Raw genomic sequence first — 21037 nt, 5'->3', positions numbered from 1 at the left:
AAATTTTGATAAATTATGTAAAATATTAATTTTAACTCTGATTTAAAAATTATTTTTAAATTTATATTATTAGTAGGGACTATTTATATATTAATAATTTTTAGTTTATAAAATATGTGAAATATACTCAATATAATGATTTTAAATGAGAAATATTTTTAATATATTTTATATAGAATTTTATTTTTATTTTTTAAACAAGCTAATTTTAGTTACGATAAGTTTCATTTGAAAAAAAATCTTATTTTATTCTTATAGGATTATTTGCGGAGAAGTTTGTTCAAAAAAGCTTCAAGAATTGTTTGAAAAAAATTTCAATAAGATTTTGAAAGGGAAAAATAAGAAATAAAAACATAGTAAATTTCTTATTCTAATCACAAATTAAAAGTACAAATTTTAAGATATTATATAATAGACCTATTTTAAAATAGTTTATACGTTAGTTAAATTTTAATTTATGAAAAATAATTTTTTTTAAATCTCTTAAATTTGTTTGCCAATTAACTCATTTAACATTTTGAAGAAATTTCTAGACATCATGTATCTAGATTTTAACTAGGGACAAAATGTCTAATTAACTAAAAGACAACTTCTATCATTTTTTTTATGTATGCAAATTACACCTTTTAGAGTATTTTTTTTATATAAATTGAAATCCACTCATCGTAGAAAGTGGCATGATAGTATTGTAACAAGTTTTTTTTTTTTTTTTTATACTGATTCCATTAAGATTATATATAAGAAGTGATGTGATAACAATATTGTAATATATTACAAAAATTTATACTGATTTCACTCAGAACAAGTATATAATAGAATTTTCTATACCACTTAGACCTAAAATCAATATAAAGATTAGTCACTTTTTAATATATTCCAGTAATTATCTTAAAGGTTAAAAGTATATACTTTTTAACCATTTACAATAACATACCTTAAGAACAATAAGGTGTACATGTTTCTTAAATTATTAAGGGTTAATGAAATGTGTAAAAACTATCGATGATATATTTTTCAAATAAAAGAGGATATTAGCGTAGAAATAGGAACAAAAGTATGCAAAGTTTCATGAAGCACTTTTGACATAACAATTACTTTTGGTAATAATTATTGAGTTAAATTTGATATATGAAATTACAACAAGAATATGTTACAACTGATCGTAGAGTGAATTCATTTGCAGAAGCATGCTGTGATCCTCTGCATAGCTCTTTTCTACACGTAAGAGTTTAGAATGTTGTCATATTCACAGAGGTATTATACTTAAATCCTTGATATAAAAAACTTGCAGAGAAAACAAAAGGACTTTAGTACAAGAGTAATAATAAAATGACATGTAATTATATTCATTTAACATATATTACAAAAATAAAATAATTATAAAGAAAAGGGATTTTTTAAAAAAAATATTAAATTAATACAAAAAAATTATGTATATCAAAAATATCAATTTCTGTTACTATATAATATGTATTAAGAGAATATAAATGTGGATATGGAGATTCAGTACATTATACAAGGAAAATGACAAAACAAGAGGAATGATCATCAAACTTTTGTAACATTAGCACTACATTGAACCTTAATTTAATTATCTAATTGTTGGATCGTATTTATACTATTTTTTTAATAATTATCCATGTCAAAATCTTGATGATTTGAAATTTTCTTTGCTTGTATAATTTAATAGTCGAAATTTATTTACATTTTAAGTCACGTTATACTACAATAAAACATTGAGATATGAAATGTTAATTAACTTTAAATTGGTGTTGTAAACTTAATATATTTTTAATAATATTCAACAATATCCAGTTTAACTTCCATAAAAACACAAAGGATTATTAGAGTTGCAATATTGATATTTACGGTCAGTGCATCTAGTCTCTTCTAATGTGATAATATAAGTTTTTCAATGAGTAAAAAATAGAAATGGGAAAGATATAATTAATTAGGAATAATGAATATATGTTAGTATTATTCAAATCTCATTATTTTTATAATAATTGATAGCGTATTAATATGAATGAATATATAATATTTAATTTTTTAAATTAAGTATGATTTATATATTTTTTTAAATTTATCAGTTTTTCCTATTTCTACACTTAGTTTTAAGAAAAAAAAACCCTATTTCAAAACATATACATATGTACAGGTTCAACTATACATAAACAAAATTTATTAGGATAGGTATACCGTGTCGTTTGCTCTCCACATTTTTAGATCTTTTAAAATCAATGTCCTGTCGCATTTTAATATGCCCTATATTAAATTTAAACGATTTTAACTATTATTAGTACTTTGATTTTAACTATACTTAAATTGGTCGGTCCTGAACTTTCGTTTGTATTAGCTTCAACATTAATTATACACGTGATAAAGTTTTTATACATTTAATTACGCACTTAAAAAATAAATTTATTTTTATACACCATATATATATATATATATATTATTTTATTTTTCGTTTGTAAAAAAAAATCTAACTTTAAATATTATTGGTTTCTCTGCCACTCTTAAAAATAAAATTAATTGGAAAATTAATATAGAATTGTGTCAGGAAGAAAGAAGATAAGATATGAACGATTACGAATAACAGTAGGTTTTCCTTTATTCCTTGGTGTTCTAAAAACATAATAAAATCCATGTTCAAAACGAAGCAGACACGTAACGAAGATGTTTCGCCCACCCACCGTCTTGCCTCCTTCCACGTGTCACCTATCACATGGCTGTGTTTGTTAGGAATCTATGCAACTCAGTGATGATGAAACTCAAACTACCGTCACATTTTATTTTCCCCTTTCGATGGCAACTTCTTAGACTTGGAATTCGAATCAAAATAGGTTTAACTATAATATTTGGAACTATTCTTCAAATAATTATTATAAATTGATATAAAATATTCTTTTTGTTAATTATTTTAATTTTATGTTTATCCACGTCGCTATTACGTGGAAAAAAATTACAATGATTCATATTTTTAAAAAAATGTTAAGTGTATTTAAATTTTATATCAAAGAAACTGAAACATATTTTAATTTTATGTTCAAATTTAAAAATTAAAATTATATTTATCTCTAAAAAAATAGTTTAAGATAATAATACTTAGACAACATTTACGTGTCATTTTATGATTGGTTTAAAATTATTTCACAATCAATAATTATTATAAGGTTTAAACCTTTTTTTAGTCTCTAAGTTAAGTTCTGATGTTCTCCGCTTTTAAAAATTATGATAAGAAGAATGTATCAAATCAGTCTTTATGACAACACTTAATAAACAACAAATTATAACTAAAGGTTAATAAATAAGACTGATTTAATACATTTTTCATATCATAAAAACTAAAGATTTTTAAAAGCGGGAACTAAACTGAACATCAAAACTTAACTTAACTTAACTTAAGGATAAAAAAAGGTTTAAACCATTATAAATACCACTATAGCCCAATCACAAAATAATAAATGATATGTAAATATGTTTAAATATTATTAAAAAAATATTATCTAAGAATAATTATCCGATAATAATTTACGATGATATCCTGTTAAAAAAAAATATAAATGAAGTGTAACTGAAAAAGAAAGTGTAAAGAAAAGAACTAAACTTGTCTGACACAAATAATTGGAGCAACATGGAGCAGTTAGTATTTTAGTAATTAAGCAGAAAGAGAGAAGTTCATAATCTGTACATAGCTGGCAGCACAAGAATCCCACATTCCCTTTCTCTGAAGCCACCACCCACTCATAAAAGCCCAGTTTTTCTGTTCTTCCTGCACCTTCACAAACCCCAAGAACAATGAAACAGGGAAGAGGAACAACCTCTTTTCATCCTATCTCATCAATTCTCTCTTCTCTTCTCCTTTTCCTCTCTCTCTCAGGATCTGCTCATGCTTACAAGAATTACACTGTCGGAGACTCCTTAGGCTGGTTTGACAACACTCAAAACTCCAATGTCAATTATCAGAAGTGGGCTGACACTAAAAAATTCACCTTAGGAGATTTCCTCAGTATGTTTCTCACATCTTCTTTTTCTCCTTACTTCAATTCTTTCACTTTATATCTAATTTTTATTTCACCACCATGATATCTAATCAGATTTATATCAGTATATATACTTATCATATATCTCTGACTCACACAGAAATTAGATAGGCTTCAATTATTGTATGTTTCCTCTGCAGCATATGTTAATATATTAGTGTCAGTAGATTTAGAAAAGTTAGGCTTAAATTGGAAGCACTCTTGATGATATTTTCATGGAGTCTGTCACGATCCACAACCTTTAGTCACAAATCAAGTATTCATTCACTCTTAATTTGCCAAAAGAGCTAACAACGAATGTTACTGTTAGTTACCATTTGTCTCGTTTGGGGTAAATGGGGAAAGAGGAAAATCCGATACCCAAAATGACTACTTAGACAATTACTTTTTCTTTTGGTACGAACATTCTCTTTTCATACTCTTATTGAGTGGTTGCCCACTAATTTTTCTTTAATGTAATGTAAACATTTAACGATGATATTATTACTGGAAAGGGACTTGCTTTAAAGCTAACCACTACACTGGCTATGATTAAGCTATCATTTAACAAAACATAGAATAATTTGGGCTGAAAAGTTGGTCCTTCTTTGAATAACAGACCATGCCAATTTTTTACAGTTGCCGACAATTGATAGCCTATTGAATTCTTTGAACATGTAGGTGTTGGCAGTTTGGTATGAATATTTATGATATTATATATAGTCTCACCTAAGTGCTAAACACTTTTGACTTGTGGGTGTTGTTCTTGCAGTTTTCAACACAGACACTAACCACTCTGTGGTTCAGACATACAACTTTACGACATACAAGGAATGTGATTACGATGATGCTCAAGACAAAGACACGACCCAGTGGTCGGCATCTGATCCATCCAACACCCAAACACATCCTGTGACGGTGGCGATTCCTCTGATGAAGGAGGGCACAACGTACTTTTTCTCTGGTGATTATGATGGTGATCAGTGCAGGAGTGGACAACACTTCCAAATAAATGTGACCTATGGAGAAGGGTTGCCCAAAAGTCTGAAAGCCCCAGAAGATGCCCCATCTCCTGCTAATGCTGTTGCTGGAGATGATGATTCAGCACCGGACACCATTGTCCCTTCCAACTTCAACCATCCTAAAACAGAAGAAACTGATGATGATGACAAAGCTAGTGACAAACAAAACTCTACTTCTTTCTCAGTTTCACTGTCTGCACAGCTTCACCTTGTCCTATTAGGAACCCTACTTTTCTTCCTTTGATGACTCAATATTTATTTTTTATAGGTATTGTCGTTATTATTTTTTATCTATTTTTTTCTTTCATGAGTGACATATATAGTGGGATTGTGAGAGATTGAATTGCTAGATAGGATATACCATATATTATTTGTAAACTAAAATAATGATATAAGTGTTACTTTATCATCTTTGGTTTCTCAGTGCTGCTAAAAAAACTGTTCTAAGTAAATATTCTGGTTATTTTACTAAAGTTATACTCCCTAGTCCCAGTAAACATGAAATTGCTAAATCTCTGGTAATATTTCTAAAATAAAATTTTAAGGGTTCACTTCATACAAAATGCTTGGTTTTATTTTTTATAGAAAACAAATAAAGATTGTACAACATTCTGACGCACTATATGTGTATTTTTTTTCATTAAAATTAAAGTATGTTAATAAAATAACAAATAAATAATAAGTGAATAAAAAAATAACAAGTGTTATTTCAAAATGTTATAAAAAAATATGTGTGAAAATATCTTTTTCTTAATAATACATAATTATAATAAGAATGTTATTATGCATTTTTGGTTGTGTTAAATAATAATATGAAAGCTTAATACTTATTTTGAGTTTTATATTTGTTGTTTTTATTTTAAGTGGTCATGGCATTTAAAGTGGTCTAGTAATGACGTAATGTCAATTTAAGATAATATTGAATGAGTTGTCGGTTTTAAGTATACATACTAGTGTCAAGTTAAGAGAAAGTGACATGTCAATATTAAGTTAAAGTTGTTTTTGTAAAACGAAATTAATATTAGTTTCGAATGGACTATTGAATTTAGATTGAAGAAATTGGTGAAATTGTTGTTCAATTTGAGTTTGTTGTTGGTTGAAATTGCAATTGGAAGAGCCTAGATAAAGTAAGTGTTCTTAACCTGATGTTGCGTTTGCTATATTAGGGTTTTAGGGTTCGTTATCGTGGTGGCGCAATGTTCCTCATGGTGTTTATGTATGTTGCGTTTTTTTATGATGAGTCATGGTGGTCTATTGGTGGCGATGAAAACTTTTGTGATGGTAGTTTCGCGATTCAAGGTGACTGCGATTTAGGGTTTTGAGGAAGATAAAGACGCGATAGATGCTTGTGGGAAATGAGTAGTGGTTCTTGTTCTTAAGTTGTGTTGCTTCTGTTTGCAGATGTTGCGACGGACATGGTTGACAAAGGCGTAAGGGTTTCATGGTGGCGCTGTGGTGATGGAGGCTGACGCAACAAATATGGTTTGGTCATGAATTGGTTTTTACGGTATGATGAACATGGGTTCACGGTGGTGAATTATTGTGCATTGCGACGGTAGTACAAGACCATGACAGCAAGTGACCAAGATAAAGATAATGAAGTGGACAACTACCTTAAATAAAATGGACCAATCATTCAATTAACCATGACTTTGTGCAGGTTAACAATTTAGACGTCGTAAAAAAAAAAAAACTAAATTAAACAAATTTAAAAAAAAAAAAACCACAATGCCAAAAAACTCGAAGACTATTTTGAAAAAAATTTATGAATATAAAAACCAAATTCAAATTAATATTAATAGACATACAAATTTTACCGTATAATATATATATATATATATATATATATATATATATATATATATATATATGACAATTTTAATGTATGAAAATAATTATAAAATATATAATTTACGTCATTTATTGTGGAAGGTATACATTTTCTTTGTATTGTTACATCCATTTTTAATTAACACAATAATGAACTCCATCCACAACATTTTTATAGAAAATGTGTCCTTTTCATTTCATAACTTATTATAATACTCGTGGTCCAATACCAGCGTATGATTTTATGTTAACTTATCACGGGAAATACAAGTTTTGTACCTTATCAAACTAACTCTCACGAATTCCAGAATAATTCTTTTGTAAGAATGTGTCCAAACTTTCAGAACGATTATTGATGAACTTCTGAATTTGAAGTTCCGAAATTCATGATCCAAAGAATTTCTGAACAGAGTTTCTACCATTTTGAACAAGATTTTTTCTAGACATTAAATAAAAACATAAATGTAACACAATCAGCATTGCACCTGTGCTCCGGCACCAACATCTCACCAAAAAGTTCAACTGTAGAAAGACAGGTGCAACCCCAAGATCAGATAAACTCGGAAGGACAATGTTGTCATTTCAAAGTATATGGCGGTGCATGTAGAAAATATCTGGGTGCAGGAAGCATTTGGTTGTGGAGAGACCAGCTCGAACAAGGAGTCAAAGCAGTCGTGGAGCGCAAGCAGCATAATTTCCTAATTCATATTTATTAACTCGCGCTGGGCACAAAGAAGAGTTTGAGTTTGTTGGTGAAGAAACGAATCGAAGAAAGAGGGAAAAAATGGCGCAACCATCATCATCGTCTTCGTTGCCGGCGAAGTCCGACGCGGAGGTAGAGGAAATGCTGGATCGGATGCTGACTCGGTTGGCTCTGTGCGACGATTCCAAGCTTGAACCGTTGCTCGCGAAGCTTCTCCCTCTCTGCATCTCCTCCCTCTCCTCGCAATCCCCCGCTGTTCGCAAAAAGGTTCTCCACCGCCAAATTTCAATTATGCTATTTCTAAATCAAACTATGAATGCGTAAATTGAAAATTAAACATCTATCTGTCGTCGAAATTGCTGAGTGTACGGATAGGAGCTTATTGCTGTTCAGTGAGAGTAGTTTTGCTTTGGGGTGGTGAGATTGTATTGTATTTTTAAGAATAAGGAACATTTTTGCGTACATGCACACCACCATTTGTAGCTTACCTTCCGTTTCCAAATAAAACCGCGAATGCGGAAATTGATTGTATTTTGACTCTGCAAACCTTATCGTCTACAGGAATATTGAAATGTTTTTTCTCAGTTGTTGCTAGTGCTGAGTTAACTGACATAAATCACTGCTGTTTTCTAAGAGTGATTTTTGCTTTTGCATAGTACGATTGAATAGCACTTGTAAGGACAGCGAGGAGTTTGCCTACATGAACATCAGTTTTGCACGGTCTATTTTGCTCTCTTTGATGTAAATTTATGAAGTATAGTATGTTTATTCTGTGCGAACTTTATCGGCTGGATGAAATATATCTTCTCTGCTATACGAATCAGCAGAAGAAGCTGTTTGTGGTTACTAAGAGTACTTTTTGCTTTGGCATAGTGAGATCACATTTTGCACTTTAGTTTGTGTACATGTATACCGGTTTTGGACGGTATATTTTGTCCTCTTTTTGATATAAGTTTGTGAAGCGATTTGGCAAATGTTTCACAAATGTTGACTTGTTTTTCTGACAGGTGCTTGAGATTTTGAGTCACGTGAACAAGAGAGTTAAGCTACAGCCTCAAATTGGTTTACCTTTGTCTGACCTGTGGAAGTTGTATTCGGGTTCTAGTGCTGTCCCTATCATAAGGAATTTTTGCATTGTGTATATAGAGATGGCATTTCAGCGTGTTAATGCAAAGGTCTCTTGTTTTTTATATCTAAGTACCTGTTTGTTGATATTATTTTTCTGGCTTTAATGTGAATTTTGATGCTGATGATTCCTTTTCGGACACCTGGTTGAATTTTCAGAAGTAAATGATGTTTCGTTATTGGATAAATAGTCAAATTGATTGGTTTGGGATTCTTAAATATTGTTTTCTGCTATTCAATGCTTAATGTGGAGACTATCTGATGCCCCCTGCGTTTCAAATAGGAAAAGGAAGATCTGGCTCCTGATCTTTTGATGAACATCTCAAAACTTCCACTTCAACATCAGGAAATTATTCTTAGAATCATTGTTAAGGTATCAACACGCACTATTGGACTTTTCCCAAATCTTAATGGTGATGGTTATAACTTGTCATTACAGTTGGGGAAGAGTTTTTCATCGATATTTTTCAGTATTGATACACATTATTTGAGTTAGTGTCATTATAATTGTTCAGTGCATTGGGACACTTTTCTCCTTATTCTATCTATGAAAGGCTTCAGTTTTGCGGATATTTCTTTCTAGGGAATTAGAAAGGATATATAAGGAAAATTAGATGGAAATTCTAAACTTGGGAATTCAAATAAAGGGATCTTTTAGTGGGAAGAAGGGTCCATTACTACCATTAAGAGCACTTGAATTTCTTGGATCCATGGGCTTCTTTCCGGCATCATTTTTTTTAAATGGAACTTTCTTGCTCTATTTTCATTATTTATATATCTTTGTTGCTTTTTATTTTTCTTTTTACTATGTTATAGAATAGCAAGGGTCATCCTCTGTTATTTCTTGGACTACCAATGGATTTCTGCTTCTTTCTAGGTAATTGGTGAATGCCACTCTGGTCAAATTGGTGAGGAAGTTGCAGCAAAGTATAAAAAAGTGAAAAACCCTCAAGATAGAGAGCTGTTTATTGAGTTTTGTCTTCATACAATATTGTACCAGCGGGTCTCTCAAAGGTATGTAACTAACTTTCTGCTAAAAGGAGCTTATGGTATTTGAATTTGTTCTGACATGAATTAGTTAGTTTCATTCTTATTTCAATTGAATGACATTTTGGTAGAGTATATAATGTGTGCTTCTTTTTATGTGCATTTGCCTTTACTAGTTTCTGTTCATTGCAAATTGTAATCTAAAATGTCCTAAGTCAGGTCTTCTGTCAGAATGTTAGTTGATAATTGCTATTACTGTCAGTAAGTTGTGAGTTAGTTGAACAAATTAAAATAATGTATGCATAAGAATCAGAATGCTCAGAATCTGAATCTATGAATAGAAAAGTGAAAACTCAGTTTGATTTGCATAAAATCGGCAGACTTTCTCTCTCTAGAACTCATTTTAGATTTTATTTTGTTGCAGTGGTGGATTCCCTCCTGGGCTTTCGATAGCGCAAGTTAATCGTGTTACAGGGAAACAACAGTTGCAAAGTAATGAAATTTTACAAAGAAAGGTAAGATAATCATGTAATGGTTTTAATATTGTCTTGGCATGTGAAGGTCAAATGTCACATGTTGATTGTGTTGTTTTACTACTAAAAACTGATAACTCAACTGCTATCTATTATTATCCTTCACGTTTATTCTCCTGTCAGAAGAAACATAAGTGAAGAATCCATCACTCAATATAATATGATGATTTTTTAACCTTATAATATGAAGATTGAGAGGAAATGGAGGAAGAGAAACAAAATATTCATAGCAAATTAGAGAATCAGAACTTATATTATTGTGTGGCTCTGGCTGTACTAATTATATGATATTTGTATATAAGTCATATTGGATGGTTGTAATACTAACAAGTTATAGCTGGAGCCAACTTCCATAATTGGCATTCTGGGCTAATGTAGTTGTCTTTATAAACAACCATTAACTACTGCAAACGATAGCATAGCAACTACATATTAACAATATTATTCTGACATATATTACCTCTTCAAATTTTCATTTAAATAGTGGTTAACATGCCAGTATGTTTGAAAGCATACAAGCATGTCATGTCCAATCTTGCATTTACTCAGAAAGCTACTGCAATCTGTCTTATCTTGGTCTTTGTTGGTGCAGTTGGGTATTTTGAATGTCATTCAAGCTATGGAGCTTGCTCCTGAGCTTGTTTATCCTTTGTATATTGCTGCCTCTGTAGATTGGTACGTTGTAGTTCCCATATTACCAAATTTATTTATAACACTTTCTTGTAACTTACTGACTTTATTGCTTTTGGTGTTTCATTTGTGGATGATCACAATCACATCTGTTTCTTGATCAATTAACTCAAGTGAAGAGCCTGTTATTAAGAGAGGCGAGGAGCTTCTAAAGAAGAAGGCCAGTGGTGCTAATTTAGATGATTTAAATCTGATAAACAGATTATTTTTGCTATTCAATGGTATGCTATTAAAGATTTTGTTAACATGTTCTGAAATATGTTTTTGTCAATTATTTTTTTCTTCAATTTGTTTATGATAATATTTAAATATTTTTATGTTTCCCCTGAATTTAAAATATGATCCTGCTTGATTCTTACATAAATTAAATGTGTATGCGTGAGAGTATAATTGATTCTAAAGAGGTTCTGCCCAGTTTCCTATTATTTTTTCACATTTCATTTAATTAAGGTCATGTGTTTACTTTAAATGTTTTGTGCGCATCCTTCATGTTTGAACTGTGTGCTGTGTTGGTTATCTTCAATGCTTTATTACTTGCTGATCCCATTTTTCATAATTAAGCGCAATTTAAACACAGGCTAAATGGCCTACGTATTGTTTATGCTCTAGCTTGAAGCTGTAATAAATATAAGACCATTCTTAGTTGTCAGCCTAACAGCTTCTTCAATAAGTAGAGTTGGTCTTTAACATATACTCAGTGTTATTAGACCCAGACCAGCTTGATTGGATATCCTGGGAACTAACCTTTAACTGGTTTTATATTCTGTTTAGATACAGGTATTTAACCTGGGGTAGTGTGATCAACTCGGGCTGTGAACTGTGTGAACCGATGCCCTTTGGGTTTGTTAGAACAACATCACTGTTATACTGGGGCAATTTTTTATTAAAATAAATATGAAAAAAGAATTTTGTAGTCAAAATAAAATTTTCAATTAAAAATGCCAGTTTTTTTATATACTATGAAGTCTATCTGAAAATGCATAGAGAAAAAACGGAAAACTTATATGATATAAGTATTTTGATTTTTGATCATATTAGTGGTTTTCTTCTTCCACGTCTTAGCCTATTGTGGTGTTTGTATGATTTTGGTGGTAATACTAGACATTTATTGTTTGCCATTTGCTTTACTTTCGTTTTCAATTTTCAGAGAGAACTCTTGTATCTTGAAAGCGAACTCAGTTTTCTGCGCTATTTCATTCAAAACCAAATTTGAGTTTTATATATTTCTTTTTGTTTGCTCTTCAATATTTATACATTATTGATGTTGAATGTAGGTACTGTTGGAGTTGAAAATGCTGATTCAGAATCAAGAGTTAGTCCTGGAAGTTATGCTTTAAAGGCAAAATTGATGTCTATATTCTGCAGGTCAATTGCAGCAGCAAACAATTTCCCATCCACCTTGCAGTGCATTTTTGGTTGCATTTATGGTACTGGGATATCCTTTTATTTAATGATTGATCTTATTTTTGCTAATTAATGTATTTTGTTGTTCTGAAAACTTGTAACTCCTTTGTTGCAAAGTTGATTGCTTAAGAATTGGCCAGTGTAATTAAGATTTTGCAAATGCACTATAGTAATGATACTTGTGCACTTGAATTTGCAGCTTCATCTTATATAGTTTGTATGATTATTGTACATATGAATATATTATCTTAGAATTTGTCTCACTTTTCTTTGAGCTTGCTTGATTTTTTTTCTTCTACTCTTTAAGTTGTTGAAATAGATTCTGTTGCAAAGAAGGCAAGCTGATAGAAAATGCAAATGGGCAAATTCTTAAGGACGAAAATAAAAAAAGTGTTGAAACAACATTTGTTTTTGTTATAATATTTTTCTTTGATCAAACGATGTATTCAATGATACCGTGTAAATATGGACCATGCCAACAAAAGCCCCAATTTCTCTTATCTTCAACAATGTTGTATCCTTAACTAAATCATGGAATGAATGCTGGAGGGGGAGAATGGAATATAACTTTATATTGATTGTAGGCACTGTAATCTTCATTGATAAATTTTAATAACAAGTGGACATCTTTTTCATTACAAATAATGCTTCTTTCATATTAACGAAGTTTTTCCTCTTCTGTATCGTTTAAAATTTCCAACTTTCCTTAGTTTAAAACAGAGTTCTTCTTTCATTGTCAAAATGAGACAGACACACAAGCATGTGTGGATGAATAATTAGGTTTTCTGAGCTGATTTTCGTTTGCTCTATCTTTTTCCTTGTTTTTTTTATTCTTTATCTTTAATGTTTCATATTCTTGAATTTAATAGGGAATGGTACGACATCAAGGTTGAAGCAATTGGGGATGGAATTCACTGTGTGGGTATTTAAGCATGTGAGTGCAATGTTCCTTGGCTTTTGTTTTTTCGTCATAAATTTTACCCATTGAATAAAAGTCTCTTTTCCTAGTAAATGTTTAGAATCAAAAGTATGGATGCAACATGGGGCATGAATATTATGACATTAGCACAGTTATATGACAAATTTTAAAACTAAAGGTTATGCTATGATTATAATATTGCAGAGTATTAATTTAATGCAAAATTAGCATTAAATAACACAAGATTTTTTTTTTAATCAAGAAAGAGAATTGATGTTTTAAAAAGAGCTTGTATAATTGCAAAAGTCATCGTAGATATAATAAAATGCTACATTTATCTAGTTACCATGACGTTTTCATCTTTATTGGTATGAAAGTTTAAAAATAAAAGATAGAAAGTTATAAAAATATTTTCTGACACAACACATGGACATTAATACCATTTTGAATCGTTTGGGTTTTTTTTTTAAATGATTCAGTTCAAATAATTTTAAATGCCTACTGAGACATTTTTTTGGAAATGGTTAAGTTGAAGATACTGCTCAAAATTTGCAATGAATCTGCAGTTTGAAATGAATTTTACTGTGTGGGTTGTATTTCTATATTTTGATTAGCTTTTTGGAAAGTGGTTGTACTTCACTATGAATTTATTGTTCTTTACTGATGCAGTATAACTTTTTGTTTCCTCAACCTCTAATATCTGTAACTGGAAGTGCAGGCAAAAATCGAACAGCTTAAGTTAATGGGTCCTGTTATTTTGAGTGGAATTATGAAGTCCCTTGACAATTATCCAAGTTCTGAAGCAGGTTTGCTGGAGACTTGAAAGTTCTTTTTAATGTTATTTGAATAACATTTCTTTTGTTTTGAATTCAATTCTGATTATTGACTCAGATGCCACTGCACGAGAGGTCAAAACTTATGCTTTTCAATCAATTGGATTGCTTGCACAGCGCATGCCTCACCTCTTCAGGTTCAAACTTCTTCCTTGTGGTCATAATTTTTACCATTTTTTCATATTTATCTTTCCCTTTTCAGTGGTAGGGTAGACTGCTGCAGGACACTTGAAATAAAGTAATGGACAATATACAATATATTTTTATGAAGGCTAATCATGTAGGCTGTAGCTCTCATGCCATCTAGAGGAGATTGACAGTTGTGCCACTTAATTATGTCCATGTAACATACAAAAATAAGTTCTTCCCTATGCCTGAACGTCTTCCTTCAAATAGTTTACTTTGATCTCTTGGTATGAAGGTTGCTTAAATCCTGAGCCATGTTTTAAAGCTGAACCCAACATTCTCCTAAATGCTTTGTTGCTTAACACATTAAAAGGTATTGGATTTTCATAGAAATCCTTTCAAGGCCTTTACAAGCAGTTTCTCTATGATACTTCTTAAATAATTGATTAATTGTGGCGTATGAGCTAATTACCATCTTGAAAATATTTCTACTGCTGCCCATACATTCAAGTCCTTTTTCTTTTTCAGTTTGAGCATCATCATCCTCAACATCCAAATCTTGTTTTATCAGTCTCTGTGGAAGACCCACAACAATTCCAAACATCTCTTTTTTTCCCTTCTCCATACATCCTTTTTATTTCTCAGCCATGTGGTGCTTCAAGTGATAAACCCCTCCAGTTAAGACATTTTCACAGTATTTGCTTTGAAATTTCCTAGTATCACCATGAGCACACTGTCATTGACAGCTGTACAATGAATTTGGCAGAAGATGCATTAGAAGTTGTGTTGATGATGCAACAAAGTATACATTATGAGAGGGCAGAAACGAAAATGGAGACCTGAAAACACAGAAAACAGAGGAAAAAGTGATGAGTGGAAACGGAGTGTTTGAGTCAGAAGAGATGAGTGAAACAGAGTGGTGTTGTGAGAGCACAGAAGTTGTCAAAGTTGAGGGTCTTTGGAGGATTGAAAGGGAGATGAAAGATTGTAACTTGACTCATAAGAGTAATGAGTATATGAAAGACGATATTTATAGGACATGTGCATGCATTAAAATAATATAGACAAGAAAATATCTCAAAGTAAATCATAAATATTACAATCCAATTCATAACACAAGTAAAAGTAGGTTCTTTGATAATACTTTCTCCTAGTATTTACACTTCACATTTCTTGCTTTCCCATCAATTGAAACACAATGACTCTATGCAACATCAGTCCTTGTTCCAATACCATTTAACTTGAACCACCTTTAGTTGATGCCATTATTTTCCTTCAAATTCTAAGCAGAACAAAACACTTTCAAGGTCTAAATGATAGCAAGAATAAAACAAAATTTGAAGAAAATTTACAGAACAGAACAGAGTTGGAGAAGAGGGGAATGATTGACAACTATGATGTCACCACTGATGATGTTGATGCAATAGTCAAAGGTGGTGAAGTGAACCTTGTTGATAATGAAGCAAGCGTTGGCAACCACACTATGATGGCTGCCAATGGTAATGGGAGTGTTGTCAATGATGAGGGCAGTCTAGTTCGGTTCTTATTTGTGTTTGGAAACCCTTGGGGAAAAGACCAATTTTTTTTTATAAAATTTAAATTAGATCATCATAAACCTGACTTAGAAAAGCCCAATTGCATGAGTTGGGTAACTTGAAGTCTACCCTGCACAAATGAATAGATGTGGCGCACAATCTGCCGAATTTCATTTCGATCCACCATGCGTCTCCCTTTCTTGCTTGATTGTATACGTTTGTGAGGATACTCATGATTTTGGCAACATTGCTTTGACTCCAACTTAGTAAAAGATTGAAGTACCAAATGCTTAGGTCATCTGAGAGGCCTACAAGGTGTTACAAGGGAAAAAGCTCTATGGCCATTGGTCAAGACCATATAATTATAGGTGCACTTGAGGTAATAGAACCCAGGCAGGGTCAAGGAAAGGGCAGCACGTCAAGGGAGTTCTCAGCCTAATCTTACCCGTGCTATATCCTGGAAGTGTGATATGGTGGGACTGTCTTTTGTTTGGATTGTGAGACCCAATAGAATTACTATTCTCATTGTTCTAGAGTTGTAGGCATCAAAAAGCTTTCTTCTTATGTGTGTATTACATTATGGGATAGAGTTTTCTTCTTTCTATCCTTGGGGAGTGGGACTTGGTAACTTGGTTTTAAATTTGCATGGTTTTAGGATGGTTTGCTATTGCTATTTTTTTTAATGTATTTCTCTATGTTAAGGTAACAAATAATTTTTTTCTGAAATGAGAATTGCCTTGAGCTAGGTCATTTGTGCGGTCTACTTAGTTACTAACTATGCTGCTTCCTGTTCTGCCAGGGAAAAGATTGACATGGCTGCTCGTCTTTTTCATGCTTTGAAAGATGAATCCCAGTCTCTTCGATTTGTTGTTCAAGAGGCAACTATATCTCTTGCTTCAGCATACAAAGTATGTATCTTTCTACTATTTGGATGAATCTATTTTTCATTAATGTTCTCCGGTCATGTAAATTGTATTATGGTTGATGTGAATGTGAAACTCGTTTGTCAAGTATAGTTACACAGTTAAGGCTTACCTCACTTGTATATATGATACAGGATGCATCATATAGTGGCATGTCTCTTTAGATATTTTGACAAGTAAAAAATATACAATTGAACGAATTAATTGCTTATTGTACAATTGTAATTCGTAAGTCTATGCTATAAGAAAATTATTATAAGCCATTGGACACCCAAAGTTGAGCCGAAGCGCTTATCTGCCTTTATATTCAACATAATCCATCTCTTTTAGAGGAAAATATTCCATGATTCCCTCTTGATCATTAGGTGATAATTTAGATTAATACAAGAGATTGGAGACTTATGATGAACCAATGAACTTTTGTTTTAGGTAGAGGTGAACATGGATTAAACCAACCTGAATCGATCTGAATCCAAATAAGTTGGTTTGACCGAAATTGTTTGAATTTCAAACGAAGAAAATGGACAAATCAAATCTGGTAATAAGTTTATTGTTGGTTTGCAAACCAGAGACATGACCCCCAACTTATTCAAGTACATATTTTAATTAATATGAAATCATGATGAATGAGTACTTCCGGTTTTTTGTTTCACTTCTTTGCATGCGTAACACTGGAAGCAATTGACAATGACCAAACCACACTTCAACTTCCAAGCCACATCAGACTTAAACTTGGTTGATTCTGCACATAGTGCCCCTTACTCCCCAACAAATCCACAACCACTACCACCATTAATATTGAGAATTAGAACAAGTTGGAAGGCAACATAGTTCAAAGACTGGCTGGAGATTCCATTTCTAGATCCTTCAATGTGCCATAGTTAATTTATTTATTTTTTTCATAATGTCTTTCATTACCCATTAACAATTGACTCCATTCATGGAAATTCCTTGATCCTTGATGCCATAGTTACAAAATTCTCCCCCAGCGATACATATCATTTGATGAATCGTTTTGTAACCTGAATAGTTACATGAATCACCATATCGGATGTGAATTGTGTGATTCATGATTTGGTTTTCATTACATACAATTGGTGATAAAGGAATAAAAATTGAACAAATAAGAAAGAAACACATAGGAAAAGAAACTCAACAAAGATGAAAGTTCAAACAAAAGTAAAATGAACAATGGAGAAGATGAACATCATATGAATAGTGCAAAGGGAGAAGATGAAATCAGGACGTGAACAAAAATGGAAGAGAAAATCAACCTGGGACAAGATTAACCCATAAACAGTGAGAAGATGACCATGGAAGGAAGATGACCATGTGAGGGTGAGTTCTGAGTAGGTTTTTTAGAGTAATATCTTGGTTTAATATCTTCGGAAGTCCCTATTTCTGTGGATTCGTATCAATTGGGTCATCGTATTCTGAAAGTTCTCAATTAGGTTCCTATTTTGGTAAAATCGAGTCAATAAGGCCCTTGCCGTTAATTGCTGTAGACTGCGTTAACTTTCTTACGATGTGGCATGCTGAGATGTCCTTTAATTACCACGTGGCACAGGTTAACCAATCAGAACATACCACCTCACGCCTCCTGCCACATCATCTATGCCTTCTCCACAGAAACCTTAATTTCCAAACCCTAGTTACTATGCGCCGCCACCACCATCCTCGCCGGTAGTCGTCCCCTCAAGCTTCGCCGTGAACCTCCATGGCCGTTGCAAGTCCTCTGTCACTCTCCTCCTTCGTCAATTGCAAGCAACTTGCAGAAGATCAAACCACAGAACCCAGAATCACGCATCTACCGCCGCCGCGAAATCGCCACCGGACCTGCATACCAAATAATTGAATGGATGGAGATGAGGAAGATTAACCCTTCCTGGAATAATTATGCAGTGCAATTAGATCTTGGGTCCAAGACCAAAGGGGTGGTTGCGGCTGAAGAGTTTTTCTGTGGTCTTCCTCCTCCAGCCAAGAACAAGAATACGTATGGTGCTCTTTTGAACTGTTACTGCAAGGAACTAATGAAAGACAAGGCATTGAGTTATTTTGACAAAATGGATGAATTGGGTTATGTCACTTCTCTAGCTTTCAACAATTTGATGGGTTTGTATATGAGAAGTGGTGAACCCCAGAAAGTGCCTCACCTAGTGGAGCTAATGAAAAAGAGAAGCCTTCGCTTGTGTTCATTCACGTATAATATATGTTCATTCATAAGGGGGAGATGGAGAGACCGTTGCAATGAAGAAGAGAAGCCATGGATGAGGTTTGGTTTGACATAGGTTTATTCAATGCTACCTTAGCATGCCACCTCGCAAGAATGTTAACGCTGTCCACAACAATTAATGACAAAGGCTATATTGACTCAATTTTATCAAAATAGGAACCCAATTGAGTACTTTCAGAATACGAGGACCCAACTGATACAAATCTGCATAAATAGGAACCTCCGAAGACATTAAACCTAATATCTTAAAATATAAAACGTTTTTTCATAGTTTTATATCTGACAATTTTAATCATACTAACATACTTTTATATTTTACAGTGACAGTGATAATTTATATATTATTTTTTAATTTTTTTATTTTGATTTTCATAAAAAATTAATATTATCTCTCTGAAAAACTTAGTTATTGTTTATATAAGTGTTCTTATATCTTTCAATTATTGTTTAATATTTTTTTTTAGTTTTTTTAATATTTTTTTATTTACATTAGTCTTTATTTACGGATTTTTTTCATTTAATATTTTTGAAAAGAAAATAAATTTGAATTAATATACAGTTTTTGTTATATTCTTTATTTATTTTTATAAAAAATAGTGTTTGTTTAAGGGTTTTATTTATTTATCTTTTAAGTTATACAAGTTATGTATCTTACTATTCAAAGGTCATGAAAAATGATTCACATTTCGAATCTCAATTAATAACCATACAAATAAGAATCTTCCACATCACATGATTTCTTCTTCATACAGATAGACATAGGATCTATGGAACAATTATTTAGAAAGTACATTTTGTGAAAAAATCCTTCTTATCTGATAAGAAAGGATCCCATGATCCTGAACTGATCTCTCGTGATATCAGAAATCCCAAGTTTGTCAATAATGCTTATAATAATCATCTCGATTGATATTTTCCTATTATTTCTTGTATTGGTTCTTCAAGGATGTATGAAGCATATTATTTTGAAAAATTGTCACTTATTAGACTAGTAAAGCTATAGAGTTAATTGATGGTTGGGATCGTGTGATTTGTTGTGTTGAATTCTTTTATTTCATACAATTAGAGTAGAAACTCAATTTTCCTGTGACTCTGTTTTATGGGCTATATTGTTGAACTCTTTTACCAGCAAGACTTTAGCTTTTGGTATAAAAGTATAATTGTGGACTCTTTTTTCAAACCTCTTATCATGCTCTTACTTTTGAACTTATGGTTGATTTAGGATTTTACCTTCCTCTGTTTTCCTCGTTTTTTTATTCATTGTATTGTCTTGTGTATCAGGGAGCCCCATTAGCTGTGTTACAAGATTTGGAGACACTTCTGCTAAAAAATTCTCGAGTGGTAAGACAAAACATACTGACTTTTCTCCTTGTCTTGGATACTGTGTAGATATATTATTTGTTTCTGTTATGTTGGAAATTATATGATAAACATACTCCACTTTCCTAGCTGCCTCGGTTATTGTAACTTCGGGAATTGAATAAGATCGTTGTTTCTTGTAAATTGCTTGTATTTCTTTTTCCTGTGTATTATTCTGCTGCTCATATGTCTCTAGGCTGAGTGTGTTGCAACTTCCCATCATGCAATTTCACTCAAACATTCTTTCCTAAAAATCTGAAGTTCCTTCTTCAAATGTTGTTAAGAATTTGGAATGAAAAGTTGGTAGTTTGTCAAGAGTTTATAATATGATTTCTGCAGATAAAAAGTGAAACAAAACCTATCCTAATAAAGTAGCTAATTGTGAAATTAACTCCTGAAATAAATCCCTTGATCTAAGGGATTGTGGGTTGACTTTCTTAATAATGATATATACAGCTCAAAGCAGACACACACTTTGTGAGAGAGAAATCATACAATCATACATGGATGGTTTAGACTGAATTCAATGAAACAAATCCTTCTATCCACATAAAGTTGTGTGATCAAGAATTGTTGTTCTCATTATAAAAGTTGAGATAATCGATATGCTCCCATAAAAGGAAAGTCGATTGTAAATGATTTTCCTTGGGTTAGTTCTCAAAATAATGAAACATGATTTTTTGGATGTTAAAGATCTTATGGCCTTTATTTGGAGTTTTGGGTATGGTCCCCCTTACACATTATTCAATCTATAAGTTTAATGGTTTTCTTTTATTGTTCTATTTTTTCT

General features: G+C 31.9%; 2 protein-coding genes across 2 annotated transcripts in view; both read left to right on the top strand.

Annotated features, from left to right (window-relative positions):
- Positions 1 to 3622: 3622 nt before the first annotated feature.
- Positions 3623 to 5470, top strand: LOC106763991 (blue copper protein). Its single transcript, XM_014648183.2, has 2 exons — positions 3623 to 4012; positions 4798 to 5470. The coding sequence occupies exons 1-2, from the start codon at positions 3802 to 3804 to the stop codon at positions 5289 to 5291; spliced, it is 705 nt and encodes a 234-aa protein (XP_014503669.1). The 5' UTR covers positions 3623 to 3801; the 3' UTR covers positions 5292 to 5470.
- A 1933-nt stretch (positions 5471 to 7403) lies between these two features.
- Positions 7404 to 21037, top strand: part of LOC106764665 (proteasome-associated protein ECM29 homolog) — a 30341-nt gene continuing 16707 nt past the window's right edge. Inside the window, exons 1-13 of the mRNA XM_014648986.2 lie at positions 7404 to 7847; positions 8588 to 8755; positions 8989 to 9078; positions 9583 to 9719; positions 10117 to 10207; positions 10818 to 10900; positions 11030 to 11136; positions 12190 to 12342; positions 13189 to 13253; positions 13957 to 14044; positions 14130 to 14208; positions 16532 to 16640; positions 20170 to 20229. Coding sequence (XP_014504472.1) covers positions 7662 to 7847; positions 8588 to 8755; positions 8989 to 9078; positions 9583 to 9719; positions 10117 to 10207; positions 10818 to 10900; positions 11030 to 11136; positions 12190 to 12342; positions 13189 to 13253; positions 13957 to 14044; positions 14130 to 14208; positions 16532 to 16640; positions 20170 to 20229 — 1416 coding nt within the window. The 5' untranslated portion in view covers positions 7404 to 7661. The remainder of the gene's footprint in view (positions 7848 to 8587; positions 8756 to 8988; positions 9079 to 9582; positions 9720 to 10116; positions 10208 to 10817; positions 10901 to 11029; positions 11137 to 12189; positions 12343 to 13188; positions 13254 to 13956; positions 14045 to 14129; positions 14209 to 16531; positions 16641 to 20169; positions 20230 to 21037) is intronic.

Source organism: Vigna radiata, chromosome 6 (genome assembly GCF_000741045.1).
Source record: "Vigna radiata var. radiata cultivar VC1973A chromosome 6, Vradiata_ver6, whole genome shotgun sequence".
Lineage (NCBI taxonomy): Eukaryota > Viridiplantae > Streptophyta > Magnoliopsida > Fabales > Fabaceae > Vigna > Vigna radiata.
This window is presented reverse-complemented; position numbering and strand designations above follow the sequence as displayed.

Coding starts and splice junctions, on each gene's coding strand:
- LOC106763991 (XM_014648183.2), top strand. CDS start 3,802: ATGAAACAGGGAAGAGGAACAACCTCTTTTCATCCTATCTCATCAATT. Junction 4,013..4,797: donor CACCTTAGGAGATTTCCTCA/GTATGTTTCTCA, acceptor TTGTTCTTGCAG/TTTTCAACACAGACACTAAC.